Source organism: Rana temporaria, chromosome 1 (assembly GCF_905171775.1).
Source record: "Rana temporaria chromosome 1, aRanTem1.1, whole genome shotgun sequence".
Taxonomy (NCBI): domain Eukaryota; kingdom Metazoa; phylum Chordata; class Amphibia; order Anura; family Ranidae; genus Rana; species Rana temporaria.
Genome location: NC_053489.1, coordinates 489,664,475 through 489,687,763, shown reverse-complemented (window position 1 = coordinate 489,687,763; position 23,289 = coordinate 489,664,475). Strand labels below are relative to the sequence as shown.

Genomic DNA, 23,289 nt, shown 5'->3' with positions numbered 1-23,289 from the left:
CTATCACACAAAGTGAAGAAAATTGATAAAAAAATTAATAAATAATAAGAAATAATTAAATTAAATTAATAAAATAAAAAAGTAAAGAATAAGAAAAATAATAAGAAAATTATACAAAAATAAAAAAAAGTAAGCGACAAGCTTGGCGGGCAGGGGGTGCATTGCGGAACCTGGCCTTGGGGCGGCAGGGAGAGCAAATCCGGCCCTGCAGATGGGAACAGGTTAAAAACGCACTGCAACAAAATCAGGTCACTGCATTTGTGATCTGATTTTGGGGTGTTGTTAAATTAACATTGCCACTGGCACTTATGGAGAAAAGAGTGAGGTGTTATATAGTCCTCCCATTAACCCCCTTCCTGTCCTAGGGTGACAACACTGCTCAGTGCGAAAAGTGAGGCCTCGTACACACGACCGAGGAACTCGTCGGAAAAGACACATCGTTTTCCTCGACGAGTTCCTTGTTAGGCTTGTCGAGGAACTCGACAAGCTTTCTTTGCGTACACACTGTCAAGACAAAATCTCATCGTTCGCAAACGCGGTGACGTACAACACATACAACGGCAGGGGAAGTTCGATTCCACTGGCACAACCCTGGGGCTGCTTTTGCTAATCTCATGTTACTGCATGTTAAGTAAAAGTTTGGTAAGAGACGATTTGCACTTTTCAGTCTGTTACAGTGTGAAAAATGTGTTATCTCCATTACAAATGCTACTTTTACTCCCGTCTCATACTTTATTCTGAGCATGCACGGGTTTCTAAGCATACACACGAACGTGTTTCTCGTCGAAAACCAGCCCGACGAGGAACACGACGAGGAAATTGAGACTCCCGACGAGGAAAAAGAGAACTTGTTTCCTCGATGAAAAACGTACACACAACCGTTTTCCTCGGCAAAAAAGCTCTCCCACCAAGTTTCTTGATAGATTCTGTCGAGTTTCTCGGTCGTGTGTACGAGGCCTTAATTGCAGAACTACCAGGTTAAAAAAAAGGGGAAAAGGGTGAAAAAGAAAACAAATGAAGCCACCACTTCTAAAAAGCAGTAATCTACAATGCTATAAATTTTTGTTCTTAGTTTAGATACACCTTAACTGTGTTTAGAAAAAAGACCTTTAGCTTGATATAGCACAAAGCCACTATGTGGGAAGGCACAGCTTTCTACTCTAACCTACATCTGACTATAGACAGGGCAATTTTGGTCTTATGCAATGAAGATTGGAGCATCCATTGACCCTGTTTAGGGAACATTTGGCTTCCTATAAAATTTCATTTTATGAATGGGGTCTGGATCCTCAAGCAATGCTTTGATGTTGAATTTTAAGGTAAAAAGAGTAAAAGTAATTAGGGTGGGACCATCATAGCTAATGAGAATAAAGACATTAAGGGTCCTTTCACCGTTCGTCCGTTTTTTCATATGTCCGTTTAAGCACTGCAATGCTTTCCAATGGGATAGCGTACGTTAGCGGATGAGCATCCGCTGACGTCCGTTAACATCCGTCTCCGTTAAGCTCCGTTAAGCTCCTATTTTTCTTCCGTCAAAAAAACAGAACGGACGAAAAACGGATGTTAGCGGACGATCCGTTTAACATCCGATCCGCTAACATCCGTTTTTCATCAAAATATGTAATAAAAATAAAGTTCTAACAAAAAAAAAACGGATGAAAAAACGGATGAAAAAAACGGATGAAAAACGGATGAAAAACTGATGAAAAACTGATGAAAACTGATGAAAAAACGGATGACAACTGATGAAAAACGGATGTAAGGCTGGGTTCACACTACGGTTTTCTCGTCCGTCAGCCGCATACGATTTCAGTATTGAAAACGTACGGGCACGGACGGGAAAACGTAGAGATAGAGAATGCATTGCAAATCGTATGCACTCGGATGCATCCGGGTGCGTACGATTTGCTGGCAAAACGTTTTTTAAACGTACGCAAAACCGTGTTCAACCACGGTTTTGCGGTCGTTTTTAAAACAGTATGGCAACCGCATACGTTTTCCTTTAACATTAATGTTAATGGAAAACGCACATATGTGCGGTGCCATACGTTCCCGTCCGTTTCAGCCGCATACGTTTTTTCATATAAATCGTATGCGGCTGACGGACGGGAAAACCGTAGTGTGAACCCAGCCTTAAACGGATGAAAAACGGATGAAAAAACGTATCAACTGATGATAAAAAACTGATCTAAAAAATGGTCCGCACATGTGAAAGGACCCTTGATAAAAGATTCAATGAAAGATACAAGAGGATGTCTGTTATTTTGAGGTACCCATAGCATCATATACCTACAATTATTCATGGAGAAGTGCCAGATTCATTCCATTCTAATCCCTTCAATACTCAGAAGCTCCCTCATTACTGCTCACAAACACCCATCTACTTCAACCTTTAAAGTTTTTTTTATTAAAGAATAAGAACATAATGACATAATAGGGTTAATTTACTAAAACTGAAGAGTGCAAGATATGGTGCAGCTCTGCATAGTAACCAATCAGCTTTTATTTTATGCTTAATTGAACAAGCTGAAGTTAGAAGCTGATTGGCTACCATGCGCAGCTCCACCCAATTTTGCAATCTCCAGTTTTATCAAATCAACCCCAATGAAAACATCAAATAAAAATGAATGGCATGTTCTGTTCACACCATAGTGCATTGCACTACTTTTTTACATGTTAAAATAAATAGCAATGCTCATACACATTGGGGTTGATTTACTGAAGGCAAATAGTCTGTGCACTTTGCAAATGAAGTTGCACACATTTTTCCCAGAGCTTATTGAATGTAGTTTATCTCTGCTGATTTTCATCATCCAATCATGTGCAATTAAAAAATATATATTTTTTATTTTTCTTGCACCTGATATTCCTTACGAAGTGAAGCTTCATCACATTTACTAAGCTCTTGGAAAAAATTGTGCCACTGCGCTTTCAAAGTGCACAGTCCATTTGCCTTTAGTAAATAACTCCAATGTGTTTCAGATCACTAAAGGAAAGCACTTGGGGCCAGATTCATAAAGAGATACGACGGCGTATCTCCTGATACGCTGTCGTATCTCTGAGATTCGACAGTCGGATCTATGCGACTGATTCATAAGAATCAGTTCCGCATAGATCTCCCTTAGATCCGACAGGTGTAAGTGACTTACACCGTCGGATCTTAGGCTGCAATCTTCCGCTGTCCGCTAGGTGGCGCTTCGTGTTTTACTCGCGACGAATATGCAAATGAGGAGAAACGCCGATTCAGAAACGAACGCCCGCCGCTTTTTTTTTTACGTCGTTTGCGTTCGGCTTTTTCCGGCGGATAGTTACCCCTGCTATATGAGGGGTAGCTAATGTTAAGTATTGCCGTCGTTCCCGCGCCGAGTTTCAAATTTTTACGTTGTTTGCGTAAGTCGGTCGCGAATACGGATGGCCGGAATTTACGTTGCTGCCGAAAACAATGATGTCCTAGCAACGTCATTTGGAGCATGCGCACTGGGAAATTTCGGCGGCGCATGCGCAGTTAAATCGGCGCGGGAACGCGCCTGATTTAAATTGTACACTCCCCCAAGTTTGGAGGTAACTGCTTTGTGAATACTGCACTAGCCTTGCAAAATTGCGCTGGCGGATCGTAAATCAGATAGATTGCGCAGATCTAAAGATCCGCTAATCTATCTGAATCTGGCCCTTGGTGTTAATGAGCTCTTAAAGTGGACTTATTATTGACGTCACATGTCACACACATCAATATTACACACGTTAACATTACCAAAAAGCATATTTAAATCATAAAGTACCCCTTTCTTGCTATTAAAAAAAAGCACTGCTCTGGTCGTCACCATATCACTTACAGCCATGCATTGTGAGTGTTTGACATCATATGAGTCTGCAGAGAGCCTACAGTGTTCAATGAGGCTGTCAATGAAATCAGAGTGGATCAGCACTAAAGTACGCTTATATAACAGATGTATGCTTCCTTGTGTAGATTCATAACTTTAAGCTCCAAATAAAAAAAGATGTGTAACACATTATTACATTTTAATATTATTATTCACTTTTAATTGATCTTCGCAGTTTTTTTTTTTTTAAATAATACTTTGTTTTCTTCAATAAATTCCCTTGCTATCAATATGTCTAGCAAAGGTTAACTAGGAACTTAAATGTTCATAAAAAAATCTTAATGATGGTTTTTAAAAAGCAAACAAATTTGGCAACTTTTAGTTTAGAACTATCTATATGATCATGGCGACTCTAAAATGCTAGATTATATATTACAAGCCCCTGATAGTATAACTGACAAGTGATAGCTTCCAAACAGTTGTTAGAAGGCTCACTGTCAAATGTATAACGCGGTGACTCCTCCTCCCTTGCGAGCTTTTATTAATACCCAGCCCTTATGCATGGAGCTAAATTAATACTGATGGTGATGCAATTCCTGAGTTCCATAGGCTGTAAACCAAAGCACATGGGGGGTGAAGGGACCAGCGCTGAATTCTGCTACCAAACCAAACAAACACAGGATGACATATCCCTGTAGGACAAGTTACCCAAATGCACAGTTACATTTAAGATTTGGGTTTACCATCCTACGACATGCCAATGCTACGGTTATCCAGGAAAGTTTCGTGAATTCTGTGCAGTCAGCATGCAGTTCTGGACTACGTCAAGCTACTTCTCAGAATAGATTTAGTGTCTGACCTCTAATGGGAGCAAGGCAGAAGAAATAGTAAGTTCACTTCACAGTCTAGCAGACTCACAAAATATAAAGGATCATGTAACTAGCCGGTGCCACACATGCTGGTGTCTGTCAAACTGTCAAACTGCTAGGATCATCAGGCTTTTCAACTAGTCTGACTGGCTAATAGTCCATTTCAGGAAAAATCTCACTCCCCTGAAGAATGAATTACTAATCAGCTTCCTCAGTATTCCAGATTGCTTTGACAAAAAAAGAAATAAAAAATAATAAAAAAGGATCTACCCATTGACATGTAACAAAAAACAAATAAACAAACAAACACATAGAACGAAATAAAAGTCGTAGGGGTTAATAAATGATTAAAATATAAGCCAAGTACACAAATGACAGTTACATATAAGAACAATGCAAACAATGCCTTGTGGCATACTTACTGGCGTGCCTGGCCCGGTGTTTATTGGGTTTGACAAGCTCCCCTTCTGCTTGCTGAGCCTCCTCTCCTTCCTCTGAGTCTTCTGCTTTGATTCCAAAGGAGACAGTGGAAGGAGGTTCCTCTGTCTGCCCTCCTTCTTCTCCAGATATTACACACCCCCTGTCAGACTGAAACCTGGGCTCCTTTTCTCTGCCAGAACAGTCTAAGATCAATTCCACCCTTGGGAAACATGCTTCACTTGTCAGTCCTGCAGAGATCTTTGCCTGCTGTTTGCCCACTATGTGGAATGTAGCCGATGTCTGCTGTCTAGGTGGCTCTTTGTCATCAAGGTGCTCAGAGGCAACTTCATCTTGTAGCACATTGTCTTCTGCTTCTGGAGATGTACCCTGGTCAACACCCGCAAGAGTTACAATAGGTGAACCTACACTGCCCAAATGTATGTCCTGTGGGAGTGACAGTTGCAGTTCAACCATAGCGCCTTGTTCTATTCTCCTGGTCAGTGTGATGTCACCGCTTGTGCCATCTTTGGAAGTTTCAATAACTCTAGGGGTAATCTTGTGTTCCAGCATGACTTCATTATCTTTCTTAACTCCTATCAGCATTGTATCAGAACCTGCTTTTGAATAAAGTGACGGATATTGCATTTCTTCAGAGAGGTTCTGTTCTGTGGGCACAATTTCTGTGCCCAGACGGATCTGTAGCGTTGTACTTTCAGTGCACAATTCTCTGTTAATATTTTCCTGTTCTCCATTCTTATTTTCTGCTGATTGTGACTTGCTTGGTGCCCTGCAACAATAAATGATAAATATAAAATATGTACATATGTTTGTAATCAACAGAATTTATGTTCTGTACCCTAAAGTTTTATAGCCCTATAGCTTTACAGAGTGGTGATGCAAAGTCACTAATATGAAAGCACATCCATAGCTGATATATTACTTCTGGATATATTCTGAAGTATTGGATGGAATGCAGCATAGGTGGACCTCCTCAATAGGCTTCCAAACAGGGCCGGATATAGCCAATTTAATCTGGGGGTGCAGTAAAAAAGGTTAGGGGGCAGAGTGGCAACACTGTGCCTGAGCCACTGACAGTCTATCACACAGTGTCATGACCTGGGAAACACTAATATGTACTAGGCTGTCATTAGATTACAGTGATTAAACAGAACCTGTGGCCCCTTATATCAGGTGTCTCTGTCAGAGTCCCCATTTACATCAGGAGTCCTCATCAGAGTCCTGTTGACATCATGAGTACTTATCAGAGTTCCCCTTTACATCAGGATCCCCATCAGAGTTCCTTGTTACATCAGGATGCCCATCAGAGTGCTCCCTCACATCAGGTGTCCCCATCAGAGTGCCCTCTTACACCTGGTGTCCTCATCAAACCCCCCCTTACATCAGGTGTCCCCATCAGAGTGCCCTCTTACACCTGGTGTCCTCATCAAACCCCCCCTCCTTACATCAACTGTTATCTGAAGAGTGCTCCCTTACATGAGGTGTCCCCCATCAGAGTGCCCCTTTACATCACGTGCCCCCATCACAGTACCCCCTTACATGGATTGTTCCAACCAGAGTGCCACCTTATATCCAGTATCCCCATCACAGTGCCCCCTTGACCACTTCCCGCCTGGCCTATAGCAAAATGACAGCCGGCCGGTGGTTTCATTGCTCTGACTGGATGTCATATGACGTCCTTCAGAACAAGGCACTCGTGCGTGCCCCCCGGGGACGTGCAGGGCTGCGATTGTGTGTGTAGAGGAGAGTCGATAAGTGGCTTTCCTGAAGGGGGAATCTGCACTGATAATCAATGCAATCATTATCAGTGCAGCCCCATCAGCAATGCCTGTCAGTGCCCATCAGTGCTGTCTATCAGTGCAGCATATTAGTGCCTCCTCATCAGTGACCATCAGTGCCATCTCATCAGTCCCCGTCAGTGCAGCCTCTTTAGCACACATCAGTGAAGGAGGAAAATTACTTATTTACAAAATCGTATAACAGAGACGAACAAAAACTTTTTTTTTCCAATATGTTCTGCCTTTAGCAAAAAATAAAAAACGAAGTGATGATTAAATACCACCAAAAGAAAGCTCTATTTGTGTGAAAAAATGATACAAATGTTGTTGGGGTACAGTGTTACATGACCGCACAATTGTCATTCAAGTTGTGACCGCTCTGAAAGCTGAAAATTGGCCTGGGCAATAAGGGGGTGAGAGTGCCCACTGCCCAGTATTGAAGTGGTTAAACGGATTGCCCAAATCAGAGTGGCTCCTTTCATTAGCTATCTACATCAGTGTGCACCCTTATATCAAATGCCCACAATCAGACTGACTTATGGATCAGTGGATGCACTCTCAGAGACCTGGGGGTTGCAACTAAAATCTGGGGGGGCATAGGCCACACCAGCGCCCCCCCCCTAGATCTTGCCCTGCTTCCAAATATGTATGGGGGGAGCCAGACCATCTGTCATGGAGATCTTACCTCCTGGTGCCCAGGATATAGGGATATAGGGCCAGCAGGGGATTTAACTGAACTGAAATGTTCCTTTGGTAACTTCTTACTTTTTACAGTAACCTGATTATCATGAATAGGTTTGTGAACTATGCAAAGTTTAAAAAAACAACTTTTTTTTTTGTGATGTAGGTCTTTTGTTTCATTTATTTTAAACTACAACATAGCAAAATTTGCCAAATTTTCATAATTTATCATACACAATATCTTTATCAAACAATCTCAGGTTTGCACATACAACAACAGTATTGCTTATTTAAAGCTGAATTCTGGGGAAAATATACTTATGCTGTGGTTCCTCCTCCCCACTGTGAGGGTTAACTGCTTGTTTTGCCTAGAGGATGATGAATAAGGTGATATACTACCAGTGGGGAAGCCGATAATCAGTGTAGCAGTCAACGCTACTACGGTGATAGCCACAATCTTCTGGGTCCTGTGCTTCAATTCACAGAATGCCTTCAATACAAGGCACTCTATGATTGGAAGAGGTGGAGAGAAGGGGAGGTGACACTACAATCTCCACCTCCTCCAATCAGAGAAAGCTTTGAAAAAATGCAAGGCATGTTGTGAATGGCACAGGACCCAGGAGATTATGACTATTACTGTAGCAGCAGTGATTGCCAGCTTCCCCAGTGGCCCCTCAGGTATGATATATGCATACTTACATTGGTCCAACCTTGCCCAATGTAAGTATGCAATGAAGATCATACCTGGAATTCAGCTTTAAGACAGGAAGTGCAGTGAAATATATTGCCAAAACTTACAATTTAATGGTTGCTATAGATCAACATCTGTCCTGAATAACATTGTTTTAGAGCAGTGGTATATATACAGTATATGCTGCTGCTAAATACTGTGCTTGGAAAATAGGATGAGTCTTCACAGAACAATAGATTTCCAGATACACATTTTAATAATGACTGGATATAATCAGCTTTACTAATACAATTTCCCAGTATATTCCCCATTTACATTTACTTTAGGAATCATTAATTGTGCATTTTATAAGCGCGCATATTACAAACCTGTTCATGAATGGTTTTAATAAATTATATTTTTCTTTATACAGTAAAACCTTGGTTTGCGAGCATAATTCATTCCAGAAACATGCTTGTAATCCAAAGCACTCGTATATCAAAGCATTTTTATTTACAAGGTATAAAAGAGAAGAGAGGCACCTCTAAGTGTAGCAATAAGTTGCTAAATGTTGTACCTTCATTAAATGTAACCATATTCCTACACTTCGAGGCTCCTCTCTTCTTTTTTTATACTTGTGACATGACGCTACTCTTATATCAAGACATCGCTTGTATATCAAGGCAAAATTTATTAAAACATTTTGCTTGTCTTGCAAAACGCTCTCAAACCAAGTTACTCTCAAACCAAGGTTTTACTGTATTCTACATATTGAAGTACATAGCATAAGCCTAAAAACCTGTATTAACCTTTATTATTAGACATGTGCATTTCGTTCCGAATCAAAATTCGGACAAATTTTTCATTATTCGGACATTCGGATGCATACGAATTCCCGAATTGTAATATTAACGAATTTAACCGAATCCGAACGAACGTTTTCTAATCGAAAACCCGCGGACGAAATTCGATCGAATTCGAAAACAAATTCTATTCGAATCGAATTCGAAAACAATTCGATTCGAAAACAAATTCTAATGAAAATTGAAAGCAAATTTGAATCAAAATCTAAAAAATATAAATCGATTTCTAAAAAAGAATACAATAAAATAGAATATAAAATAATAAAACAATAGAATGAAAATCAAAGAATAGTAAAGAAAATGGAATTTAATAGAATGTAATCAAATACAATAGAATATGACCTGGCTTCTTCTATCTATCTTCTATCTATCTTCCATTTTCTGAAATTCGAAATTCATATAGAATGAACTCAAATTCGAATAGAAAAATATTAGAAGAGTAGAATAATAAAAAATATATATATATAAATATATATATATATATATATATATATATATATATATATATATATATATATATATATATATATATATATTTTATTCTGCTCTATTCTAATATTTTTCTATTCGAATTTGAGTTCATTCTATATGAATTTCGAATTTCAGAAGATGGTTATATATATATATAAATTACATTTATATATATAACCATCTTCTCAAATTCGAAATTCATATAGAATGAACTCAAATTTGAATAGAGTAGAATAGAGTAGAATAAAATATATTTATATATATATATATATATATATATATATATATATATATATATATATATATATATATATATTATTATTCTACTCTTCTAATATTTTTCTATTCGAATTTGAGTTCATTCTATATGAATTTCGAATTTCAGAAGATGGTTATATATATATATAAATTACATTTATATATATAACCATCTTCTCAAATTCGAAATTCATATAGAATGAACTCAAATTTGAATAGAGTAGAATAGAGTAGAATAAAATATATTTTTATATATATATATATATATATATATATATATATATATATATATATATATATATATATATAAATATATATTATTATTCTACTCTTCTAATATTTTTCTATTCGAATTTGAGTTCATTCTATATGAATTTCGAATTTCAGAAAATGGAAGATAGATAGAAGATAGATAGAAGAAGAGGGGCATGCGTGGAGCTCACAGAGACAGACATGTCCTGCTGAGGCTCCCCTTTTCTCAGGACTTCACGGCCAGCATACACACCTGAATGGAAGGGTAATTATTTCAAAAGCTTACCCTGGTCTTCCTCAGTACCCTGGGAACATTTTAAGATGGTTTATGGAGCTGTCCGGGGGAAAAAATAAGATGAAACCCATCAGGGATAATTCATCTAGAGGCCCCAGTAAAATGCCTAAATCTCCTCACACAGTTTTACCTCACGCTGCCAAGCAGCAGCTGCAGTTACCTCATGAACTATATGATACAGACTGTGAGGACAGCACCATCTGCCAGCCACAACAGACAGGCTCTTTACACCCAAATTTTCTAACTCAAATAGAAAAAATGCTACAGAAAGCATTAAAGCAGACCTCCGACCATATTACTGAGAAATTAACAAAAGAAATACGTGACTTAGGTCAGCGCACGGCTGAATTAGAAAACAGAATGGATGACATAGAAACTAATGTAATGATTCATGAAACTGAATTGGACACACTTAAAGATGAAAATTTCTCGCTGCAAACTCGTTTAGAAGATTTTGAAAATTGCGCACGTCGCTCAAACCTTCGCATACGAGGTATACCGGAGTCTATTATTGATCTACAATCAACAATTACTGCCCTATTTCAAGAGTTATCACCGTCAATTACAATTGAGAGACTGGAAATGGACAGAATACATAGAGCATTAGCACCGCGCAAATCTGAAGGTCCCCCCGCGACATAATTGCGAAATTCCATTTCTTCCACACCAAAGAACAGCTTATGGTCGCTGCAAGGAACAAAGAATCCCTTATCTTCCAAGGCCACCCGTATCAGATCTTTGCTGACCTTTCCCCAATAACAGTTGCTAAACGGCGCTCAATGAAACCCTTATTACAAAACCTACAACAACATCAGATCCCATACCAATGGGGATTCCCTTTTTCACTTCGCTTCACATATCAAGGTACCAAGCACTCATGCAGAACCCCTGATGAACTACAGAACACCCTACAAAAACTTCATCTCTGCGAAAGACCTTCAGCCAGCCCTCGCCGACGTACAGCATCCAGTTCTCCACAAAATTTCTCCAAAGTCCAAAATGACAGAACCAGACAAAGCTCATCGAAGAGGGGTCGATTCAACTCTCCAAACCAAGATACTCCGGACTCAATGGACTGAATACATTTTGCATATCAAATTGAATTTCACTAAATATTTTTGATCTTTCATCCACTTTTTGGATGCTAAACACTTAATGTCATTTAACCATCCTGAATTTACTTCCCCTAAGCAGGCTATTGTCCTTTTTTTTATTATTATTATTATTATTATATATTTTTTTTTAATTCCAATTTTTATCCCCTTTTTGGTCTAGGATAATTGAAGTTTTAAATTGTCCAAATTTTTTTTTTTTTTTTTCCTATTCCTATTGCACCCTTCCATCCTCATCCCATCCTTACTCGCCTCACCCCCTTCTACTTCCCTCATATTACCCCCTCCTCCCCGCCCCTTTCCCCTAATCCTTTTTTACCCACAACAAGGGTTCTATATTATTTTTGTACAAAACTGTTTACTGAATAGAAGTAAATATTACTAATATATTATTAATAATTGGTATTTTATTTCTTCTCATCCTAATTATTAATGACATTACTGCCTCTCCTACAACTGGCAACCCAGAGGTAATTTGTATAATTCAACAAAATTTATAATCTAACACTCTCCCCGTGAAAACATAAAACACAATTGTTAGATTAAAATTTTACATCTACTAATGTTGAAAATATTATAATATTTCTTAGATTTGATTTATTTTTGCTTACTTCCAGTATGGGTGTCATAATATATTTTTTCTTCTCTAGATATATTTTTGGTCGTGAGGGACTCGAGAAACTGTCACTGCTCCCTCCATTTTTCTGTCCTTGGACTCTCCCACACACCTTTTTGTGTGAGGAGCCTCCCTGGTCAGACTCTGTGCCTCCGAGCTTGCACTTTTGCACGCCCGGAACGCCAACGTTTTACCTTCTTGCATTCTAAACGTTTTTGTTAATTATTTGTTTAATAATGACTCTCAGACTGCTGGGGCGGAGTAACATCATGGCGCCGTAAGGACTCAGGGTGCTAGCAGCAGCTCCATGCTTCTCTCCAGGCGACTTAGATAAGGAGGACTCGGAAGCTAAAATGGCCCTGAACTGCCGCTAATCTCCATCTAAACTGTCCCACCGAGATTACCTGGTCAGGCGGGTGGCGTGGGTGCCTGTGTGTGGTGGAAGCCGGCCAAGGGAGATCCCGGGTGCTCTCCATGCGGAGTATCGGAAGCTGGACCGGGGTGTATGCCTCCAGTGAGCCTCACGTGATTGGACATCAGGCGGAGTGACGTGGTAGAACGAGGCGGTGAGAGCAGAGGGAGCGTGAGCACTGAACGAGGATTCGCTGTGTGCCGCTCCAGACGCTAGCGTGGACGCCGAGCCTTGCCCTGCTGTGAGTGAGTCGGAAGGGAAGCTGGGGCTATAGGAGCCCGACAGACGCCCGTAGACGGCCAGCTGAGCGGTCAGTCCCCGTTACAGGTCCGTCCCCGTACGCTTCCATCAAAACGGGTGAAGTTCTCCCCCCCCCATTGCCGGTTTGTGGACTCTCTAGGAACAAGAGGGGAGGTGAGTGAAAAGCCTAGACGCTGTGAAGCTGAGAAGGCAGAGACGGTAAATTGAACAAGATTGTTCTATGGCTTTTTGCATTTCCAAGTTGACCTGAGCTGATTTGAACTAATATCTGGCTGATATCCTGCTGTCCTGCTAAAGGGGGTTTATTGGTATAGTCTGGCTACAATCTCACATAAATGCATATTTAAGAGCGCCCGGATATATACAAAGTGCTGGAAAAAAAAGAGAGGAGATCTTGTCTACCTGAGCTGAAGGGGCCATAGGACTGTTATAACTATATTGAAATAAGGGCTCCAATCTATGAGAGATAATGTGAGAGAAATAGCAGTCCCGCAGGTACTGGCTCAACCTGAATTCCCCTGGGAGGTATTGACTTAAGCTCTCTGAGGTCCCAGTCTCAGTCCCAGTCCCAGTTGATAAGGAACGGTGGGTGAAGGGGACAGTGGAATACGGATGCCGAACAAGTGCCGAAATTTTGTTTTCCATTTCTTTTTTCCGCTCCACTCTCTTCTGCCCCAAACACAGGTCTAAAAAATCTGGAGCTGGGTGAGGGTGGGCCCAGGAGGGGGAATAGATATACATACTCTATCAGCCCCCGGTCACACACTACATCAATTTTTGGTACATACTGGGGCAGTGTATCAGCCGGTGAGGGGCAGTGAGCCTATCATCGAACGTCATTAAAATCCCCATAAACAGGTCGCGAACAAAAGGGCAAAGATGGTGCGCAAGGCCCCAAAAAACACGCAGGGAGGGGGCTCTGGCCGCAGCACAATGAGGTCATACCTTGTGTCTGAAGGACTAGATCGGGCACCGGTTAGCCCCAAAGGAGATGGTGACAATGGCATACCCGGGACACCTGTTAAAAATAATGGCCAAACCGAGGGGGGGACTCCAGGGAAAGAGAAGGAGAAAAACAAGGATCAATCCCCTGCAGTAAAAGGCCAAAGTAAAGTATTAAAAACCCCAGAAAGTCAACAAATACAATCTAGCATGTTCCCTGATACCTCCCTTGGAGATGCCCAAGCTCCACCAACTAGGCAGGATATGATGGACATGTCAGAAATGATATTACGCCTAGAAAGAACCATCAAGGGGGAAATGGGTGCAACGAGAAGAGACATCCAGAGTGTGCTACAAAGAGTTGAAGGGATAGAGGAACAATTAGAGGAACATAGAAATGCAATAACGGAATTAAGGGATAGAGCTGACATGGACTGGATAGAAATAAGAAATGCTCGCTATAAATTGGAGGACCAAGAAAATCGCAGCAGACGAAAAAACCTACGCATAAAAGGCCTCCCAGAAGAAGTTAAAGACACAGAAGGGGGGAGGTGCTCAGAGGGATATTCAACACAGCTCTAAAAAAGGGAGGCGACAGCCCCTATGCATTTCGAACGGGTCCATAGAATACAAAAATTTTATAACACACAAAGAGACCTACCAAGGGACATTATAGTCAGATTCCTAGAATATAATCAAAAAGAACTGGTATCTCAAACTACTAGAAACTCGGCTATTATGGAATACAAAGGGATCAAGCTACTCTTGTTTTCAGATCTCTCAGCAGAGACACTAGCACGAAAGAGGGCGCTGAAGCCACTAACCAGTCATCTACAATCAAAGGACATACCGTATAGATGGGGGTTCCCAGCCTGCCTGTCGGTTAAGAACATGGGGATTTCAGCAGTTATCCGTTTTCCTGAAGATGTAAAAGAATTTAGCAAAAAGCTGAATATTCAGCCAATGCAAATAGACAATTGGGAAAAGAGGCCTCCAGCTTGGAGAAGATGGAGGGAACAGGAATGGAATAGGGCATAGACTACTTAGGCCTAGGGGGACCAAAGAGAGATATCCCTAGAGTATTGGGGTAGGGGGAGGCGGGGGGGGGAGGGGGAGGGTGGGGGACAGGGATGGCTGGTCACCAGGTATCTGGGAGGACTGCCCCCCACTGTCTAATCTTCCGCTTTATCCTCTCCCTTTGTAACATTAATGGGTAGTAAGGCCAACACCTAGAGGAAGAATAGGAGGTGTTGCCTGGGGAGGGGGTAAATAGGAGCTGCTGTTCTGTCCCGGGACCAGGAGCCACTCCGATTTTGTGGACGTGGCCTGGAAACTGGGGGGTCATAGTAGACGTCCCGAGGAAAGGCTCTCTCGGCAAGCGGCCTGGATGGGCACTGACCGAGTGAGTCTTAGCATTGAGGTTCAATGCGTTGGGGGGGGGTGGGAGAGGGGGGGGGTATATGTTTTTTATGTGGTCTCGAGGTACCCTGACTAAGATGTTTTTGGTTAACAAATATAAGTTTGAAGTTGAACCAGGAAGGTGGTTTGGTTGTTCTACAGGTGGAGAAAAGGCCCGGAGTCTCTCATGTCCTGTGGGGATATGATTTCCGAACCTCATTAAGGGGTAAAAAAGTGAAGTATAATAAATGGGGGTTGTAAAAATGGTTACGTACAATGTACGAGGGTTAAATAACCCCAGTAAGCGGTATCAGGTACTACAGGAGATGAAGAGACTCTCGGCCAACATTGTGTTTCTCCAGGAAACTCACCTAAAAATAACAGCAAAAACTAGATTAAATTCAAAGGAATTTCCTACATGGATTCATAGCTATTCCCCTAATAAAAGAGCAAAGGGAGTAGCAATAGGGTTTGATAAAAACACACGGTTCTCCCTAGAAGCTACAGAAATAGACCCCGATGGAAGATATTTATTTGTCAAGGGTACTATTCTGAATATAAGATACACATTGGTGAATGTGTATTGTCCTAATGTAAGGCCGGCTGTATACCTGAGAAAAATTCTGAATAAACTAGAGGGTTTTAAAGAAGGGATGGTGATCCTGGCGGGCGATCTAAACTTTGTATTTGACCCACTAATAGACACTCAACCCATCTCATTGAGATCGGAAGGGAAATATCTCAGAATGGTTAAACATAAATTACATCAAATGCAAATGGTGGAAGCCTGGAGAATCATCCACCCAAAAGATAAAGACTACACATATTTCTCAGTGGTCCATGGGTCATACTCAAGGATTGACCATGTCCTACTAGACCATCGGCTGCTTGAAGGACTGATTAGGATAGAAATAAAATCTATAACACTGTCTGACCACGCTCCAGTGGTAATGTCCTTAGATTCAGGTGAGATCCCGGCTGGACATCCAGTGTGGAGATTGGATGAATCCCTGATAAATAATATCAAGACAGCCGATGGTCTAGAAAAGGACATAGGTACATTCTTCAAAGAAAACGATATTGAAAACATCGCACCAGCCACGCTTTGGGAAACGCACAAGGCATTTATAAGAGGAAGGTTGATTGCAGAAAAGGTTAAGAGGAGGAAGATTAGGCAGGCACGGAAACAAATACTATTAGAAGAAATCCAGGCCCTTGAACGGGAGCATAAAGTAGTACAGGAAGAACAGGTCCTAAGGGTCCTAACTAGCAAGAGAGAAGAGCTCCGTGACCTCCTTGAGCAGGAAACGAAATGGATTTTTAACAATGTGAACAACAAATTTTATGCCCTTGGTAACAAACCGGGGAGATTGTTGGCAAGGACCATAAAACCAAGAAACATACAGAACTCTATCCTAAAGATAAAAGATAGAAATGGAGAAATGAGACATTCTACTAGCGAGATAACTAAAATATTCTATGATTATTACCAAAACCTATATAATGTCAACAAGGGGCAAGGGGATATAGAAGTTCAGAATAGAAGGGGGAAAATTAAACAATATCTAGAAAAGATTAAGACCCCTGGTCTAGCGGAGGAAGTAATAAATGACTTAGAAAAAGAAATAACAAAAGAGGAAATAAATCAAGTGATTAAGAGTATCAAAATGGGGAAGAGCCCCGGCCCTGATGGGTTTACATCATTATATTATAAAAGGTTTGGGGGGATACTAGTACCATTTTTCCAGAAGTACATGAACTCAATAGGGGGGGGTATGGCAATGCGTAAGGAGGCTCTGAATGCTCACATAACTCTGATAGGGAAGGAAGATAAGGACCCCTCCTTGTGTGCCAGCTATAGGCCGATTTCTTTAATAAATGTGGATATAAAAATGTATTCAAAAATTCTTGCTGAGAGGATAAGACCACTCTTAATAGGCCTTATAGATAATGATCAAGCAGGGTTTGTACCCGGGAGAGAAACGAGAGAAAACATTTTAAGAGTTATATTTTTGTTACAGAAAGCCAAAAAGAACAAAGAACCAGTAGTATTCCTGTCATTAGATGCCGAAAAGGCGTTTGACAGGTTAGAATGGGAATTTATGTTAGCAAACCTATCCCATATAGGATTGGGTTCAAGTATGCTCAGGTGGATAGGGGCCCTTTATTCGGAACCCTCTGCTCAGGTGAGGGTGAATGGCACCCTATCGGATAGCTTTTCACTGGGTAATGGGACCCGGCAGGGGTGTCCGCTTTCGCCTCTCCTATTCGTCCTTTCATTGGAGCCTTTATTGGAAACAATCCGGATGAATCAGGATATAGAAGGGATAAAACTAGAGAGAAGGGAGCATAAGATATCCGCATTTGCGGATGACATGATGCTATTCGTATCGAACCCCAGGGAGACACTGCCTAAAATAATGATGGAATATGAACTGTATGGAGAGATCTCTAATCTTAAAATTAATAAAGATAAAACGGAGATATTAAGTATATCATTAAGCCCACAGGATCGTAGGGAACTTGAGGGGCTATATCCATTTAAATGGAAGCAAAGGAGGATGAAATATTTAGGTGTATACTTGTCCAGCATGGAAAGATATTTCTATGAGGACAATTATATACTATTATTGAATAAAGTAAGATCAGATTTAAAGGGATATAGTATAGACAGAGTATCATGGTGGGGTAGGCTGAGTACTATAAAAATGATGATTTTGCCGAAAGTTCTTTATATCTTTCAAACACTCCCTATAAAAATCCCAGAAACATATTTTAAAATCCTGGAAAAGATAATAGGAGGTTTCATATGGAGGGGTAAAAAGCCGCGTATAGCAGTTGAGACTCTGATTAGACCCAAAGAGGAAGGGGGAATACAGATGCCGGATTTCAGAAGATACTATGAGGCAGCGGTAATGAGGAGGATTACAGACTGGGTGCAGGGTGAGGGTGGAAGCAAAAAAAAATGGGTAGAAGTTGAAGAAAGTCTAAGTAAAAAAGAGCTAGGGAATATAATATGGGTACCGAGGCAATATAGGGGTTTACCCCTGGATACGCCAGGAATAACAAAAGAAACTTTTAGAATATGGGATAAGGTCTGTAAGAAAAATAAATTGCCCTATAATAGCCCGCTGCTGCCATTAACAGGTACGGACTACTTCCCACCGGGCAAGGAGGGGGGATGGTACCGGAGGTGGTCAACCTCAGATACCCTAAGACTGAAGGATTTATTAAAAGGAAATGAAGTTTGTTCGGTGGGAGAACTTCAAGAGAAATATGGACAGTACCCAGGAGATAGGTGGAGACACAGACAAGTCCAACATTTTGTTAGTACTCTATCGAAGCCCTTGCGAGCTATAAATGAATTAAATCAATGGGAAAAACTTATGACCCAAGGAGAATCTGGGAAAGGGGGAATATCAAGTATCTACAAGATGTTGACAACCAAGATAGATTTAGGGAAACTGAAAATAATAGAAAGCTGGGAAAAAGAACTTAATCAAACCATATCCAATAAGAAGAAGAGACAGGTATTAGAATATGTCCAGGCTACTACGATGGATGCAAAAGTAAAAGAAACTAATTATAAGTTACTCACTAAATGGTACTATGTACCGATTAAACTGCATAGAATGAATAGTGAGGCCTCCCCCTTATGCTGGAGAGAGTGTGGGATGGAGGGAACACATGCCCACATATGGTGGCAATGCCCCCTCATACAGGTATATTGGCGGGAGATATTAGGACTGATAAAAAAAATCAGCGGTTATGTGATAAGATATGACCCATGGGAATGTTTGTTTCACACTACAAGTATGTCCAGGAAAAAGTATAGAGGTTCCTTGGTCCCGTTTCTTTTGAACGGAGCCAAGGCACTAATACCTAGGAACTGGAGGGAAAAAAAAGCACCAACGATAGGGGAATGGCTTCAAGAAATTGATAAAATGAAAGTGATGGAGGAGCTGTGGTCCTTTAGGGTAGAGTCTGGGTTAAGATATGAAATGATCTGGAGGAGATGGAGGGATTTCAGGGCTGGGGGGGGGGGGGGGGGGGGGGGGGTCTGGAGGGGAATAGGGGAGACTGTGGGTAGGAAACCTCCTGTTCCCCCCCCTCTTATTTGTTTTTCCCCTTTTTCTTTTTTTTTCTTTTTTTTTATCTTTCCTCTTTTCCCCTCTTAATTTTTTTTTTTTTTTTTTTTTTTTTTTTATTTAAGTAAATACACAATAAGGGGAATTAACCCCTCTACTTTTCACTAGTATTTTAGATGAACTCCCTTTTCTTCACAATCCCATCGTGTTTTGGCGCACCTAAGTAAATACACATTAAGGGGAATTAACCCCTACTTCTCACTATATTTCAGTAAGATTTCGAGTTTTTTATTTTTTAGACACACATCTTTTCTTCTTTTTTTTTTTTTTTTTTTTGTTTATGTACACCTAAGTAAACACACAATAAATTAACCCCTATAGTTTAACCATTTTTCTTTTCTTTCCTCTTCTTGTTCTTCATAATTCAATCTTGTTAATATATATTTAAGTAAATACACAATTAGGGGAATTAACCCCTACATATCTCATTATATTTTAGTAGGACTTAATGTTTTTCATTTGGTTTTCACAGGGGAAAGTGTTCCCCCTTTTTTTTTTTTTTTTTTTTTTTTGTGTGTACACCTAAGTAAATACACAATAAGGGGAATTAACCCCTATAGTTTAACTATTTTTCCCTTTTCTTCTCTTTTTGCTCTTCATAATTCACTTTTGTTATTATATATTTAAGTAAATACACAATTAGGGGAATTAACCCCTACATATCTCACTATATTTTAGAGGGACTTAAATGTCTCTCATTCGGTCTTCACAGGGGAAAGTGTGCCCTCTTTTTTTTTTTTTTTTTTTTTTTTTTTTTTCTTGATTGCGGTGCACTTAAGTAAATACACAATAAGGGGAATTAACCCCCATTTTTTTTTTTTTTTTTTTTTTTATTCTCCTCCCTCTTCCTCTCGTTGTGTCTCTCCCCTCTCCCGCTGTCCCCTCTTTCTCTCTCTCTTTCCCTGTGTCCCTCCCCCCCCCCCCCCCCCCCACCCCCACTCACTGTGGGTATTGGCATTTCCCATGGTCATGGAAAGGGAAGGATCGGCCCTGGGGCAGAACGTGATGGAGAAATCCAGTAGTAGAATGTAGTAGTGGTAGAAGAAGACACAGTGTTTATATTTGTCTTTTCTTCTTTTTTTTTTTTTTTTTATTAAATCGTAGGGGTACATACCGAGACCTTAGATGTTAGTCTGTATATTGTTTTTATGTTGTATTGATTGTATTGTTTTGTGAAAAAAAATGAATAAAAGTATTTGAAATAAAAAAAATAATGACTCTCATTTTCTCTTTATTTCTCAACATTCTGTCTCCACTCTCCCTTTTCTCTTTGCTCCTCCCCGGGGTAAGTATGGATTTTCAATTGTTTTTAAGTATGTCTTATAATATTCTCTATAAAATATCATTATGGCTCCTTTAAATATCCTTACCTTAAATGTCCAAGGTCTAAATGTTCCACAAAAACGAACCAAAGTTTTTAGATCATTATCTTCTTCAAAGGCGCATATAATTTGCCTACAAGAAACCCATTTCACTGAAACCTCGACACCTAAATATTTTGGTACAGTTTATCCCCAAGTTTTTACTGCTTCCGCTAAAACTAAACAAAGGGGAGTGCTAATTGCATTCCATAGAGCTACACCCTTCTCTCTTCTGACAGAAACCAAAGACCCAGAAGGTCGCTATCTCATTCTTACAGGGCATCTATGTGATATACCAATCACAGTAGTATCCTATTATGCTCCTAATAAAAATCCAACAGCATTCCTCTCCCATTTGTTCCAGGTAATAGAGACTCATAAAATGGGCACCCTTTTGATCTGTGGAGATTCAAACCAAGTTCTATACCCTTATTTAGATAAGTCCCCAATTCCTATCACTTCCAATTCTCAATCTCGTAGGTTCCAAAGACTTCTACAACAACATTCCTTGCTAGATTCCTGGCGAGAAATCAATCCCACGAAACGTCAATATTCCTTCTATTCCCATCCACATAAGTCTTTTTCCCGTATCGACCATATACTAATCTCTATTAGTATGTCCCCGGAATTGCTCACATCTTCTGTAATACCCTTTACATGGACTGATCATTGTGCAATACTTTCTACTCTCACTTCCCTCATACCTAAAAATCAAGACCCCACATGGCACATAAATGATTCAACCCTATCCCATCCATCACACTCTACAGACTTAGAATTAGCCATAAAAGACTATCTGAAAAATAATAAAACCCCTGATATTTCTCCATTAACTTTATGGGAGGCACACAAACCCGTCCTTCGAGGAATCTGCTTACGCCAAGCATCATATCTTAAAAAAGAAAAAAACAAGCTACAACTAATATTAGAAACAAAATTCAACACTTGCCACGCAAATTTTCAAGCGAATCCTACCCCTGTGACAAAAAATCAACTAGATGAAGCTAGCTTAAATCTTGATCTTTTCCTATCTGAATCCGCAGATAAAACCATACGCAAATCCAAGCATAAATTTTATATCAAAGCTAACAAGCCTGGCACGCTTCTCGCTCGAGCACTTAAAAAATTAAACAACCCACACAAGCCGATTCGATTAAAATTACCTCATAATACTTACACCAGTAATCCAGAAAAAATCCTACAAACCTTCCACAAACACCTTACATCTCTTTACAACAATCAGGGATCTTTTGACCAATCCTCTGCAGAATTATTTTTCTCACAAATCAAACTTCCAATGATTCCTTTAACTCAACATGAACATCTTGAAAGTCCCATTACATCTGCTGAGGTTGAATTAGCCATTAAATCACTTAAACCAAATAAACGCCCGGGTCCTGATGGCTTCTCTGCCCTATATTACAAAAAATTTACTTCTCTTCTTGCGCCATTGCTGACAGATGCTTTCAATTCACTTCTGAACAACCAATCCTTTCGTCCTGAAACCTTAACAGCAATAATCACAATGATCCCCAAACCTCATTCAGATGACTCATCTTGTGCTAATTACAGGCCCATATCCCTACTTAATCTTGATATCAAACTACTAGCGAAAATTCTAGCAACTCGTTTGAACAATATTATTGGTTCATTAATAAATAAAGACCAAGTTGGTTTTATTCCTTTTCGCCAAGCAGCTGATAACGTACGTAGGGCAACGTTATTAATCCAAACAGCTAAAACACGACAAATACCTATGTGTCTTCTGTCGTTAGATATTAAAAAAGCATTTGACACAGTATCATGGCCCTATCTACATTTTGCCTTACAAAAATGGGGGTTCGGTCCTCACTTTCTTAACTGGGTTTCATCACTATATAATAATCCCAAAGCCTATATTAAATATGCTGGATATAAATCTGGTTGCTTTAACATAAATAGAGGAACACGTCAGGGTTGTCCACTCTCCCCACTTTTATTTGCCCTACTTATTGAACCCCTAGCTCAGGCTATACGATCTGACCCTTCAATCAAAGGGATAGACTTAGCAGGTCATCAGCACAAATTATGTTTGTTTGCTGACGATATACTAATATTTATGTCTTCCCCTCATATTTCTGCTCCCAACCTTATAAGTAAGCTTGATCATTTTGCACAGCTATCTGGACTTATTATCAACTCTCAAAAATCTACCGCCTTAAATATCTCCTTACCTTCCCATACTTTACAACAAGCACAAACTTCCCTCCCATTCTCTTGGTCTACATCGCACCTGACCTACCTAGGAATTACTCTTACTCCCAATTTAACTGAATTCTTCTCGGCTAACTTTCCGCCATTACTAAAGCAAATTACCAATCTCCTTAAACAATGGTCCTCTTTACCAATCTCATGGATTGGTAAAATAAACATAATAAAGATGACCATTTTACCCAAGATACTATATCTATTTCGGGTTTTGCCCATTTCAGTTCCAACATACTTTCTTAGAAATCTTCAACGCAAAACACTAGCGTTCATTTGGGGCTCTTTAAAACATCGAGTATCTAAACAGACACTTTACCTTTCCAAACTTAAAGGTGGACTAGGATTCCCCAATTTCGCCTCTTATTACCATGCAGCTCAAATAGCATGCATCCCCAA

General features: G+C 40.0%; 1 protein-coding gene across 1 annotated transcript in view; it reads right to left on the bottom strand.

Moving 5' to 3' along the window:
- Positions 1-23,289, bottom strand: part of SYNPO2 (synaptopodin 2) — a 327,710-nt gene that overhangs the window by 70,518 nt on the left and 233,903 nt on the right. The window contains exon 3 of the mRNA XM_040330158.1: positions 5,113-5,897. Within this exon, the coding sequence (XP_040186092.1) occupies positions 5,113-5,897 (785 nt within the window). The remainder of the gene's footprint in view (positions 1-5,112; positions 5,898-23,289) is intronic.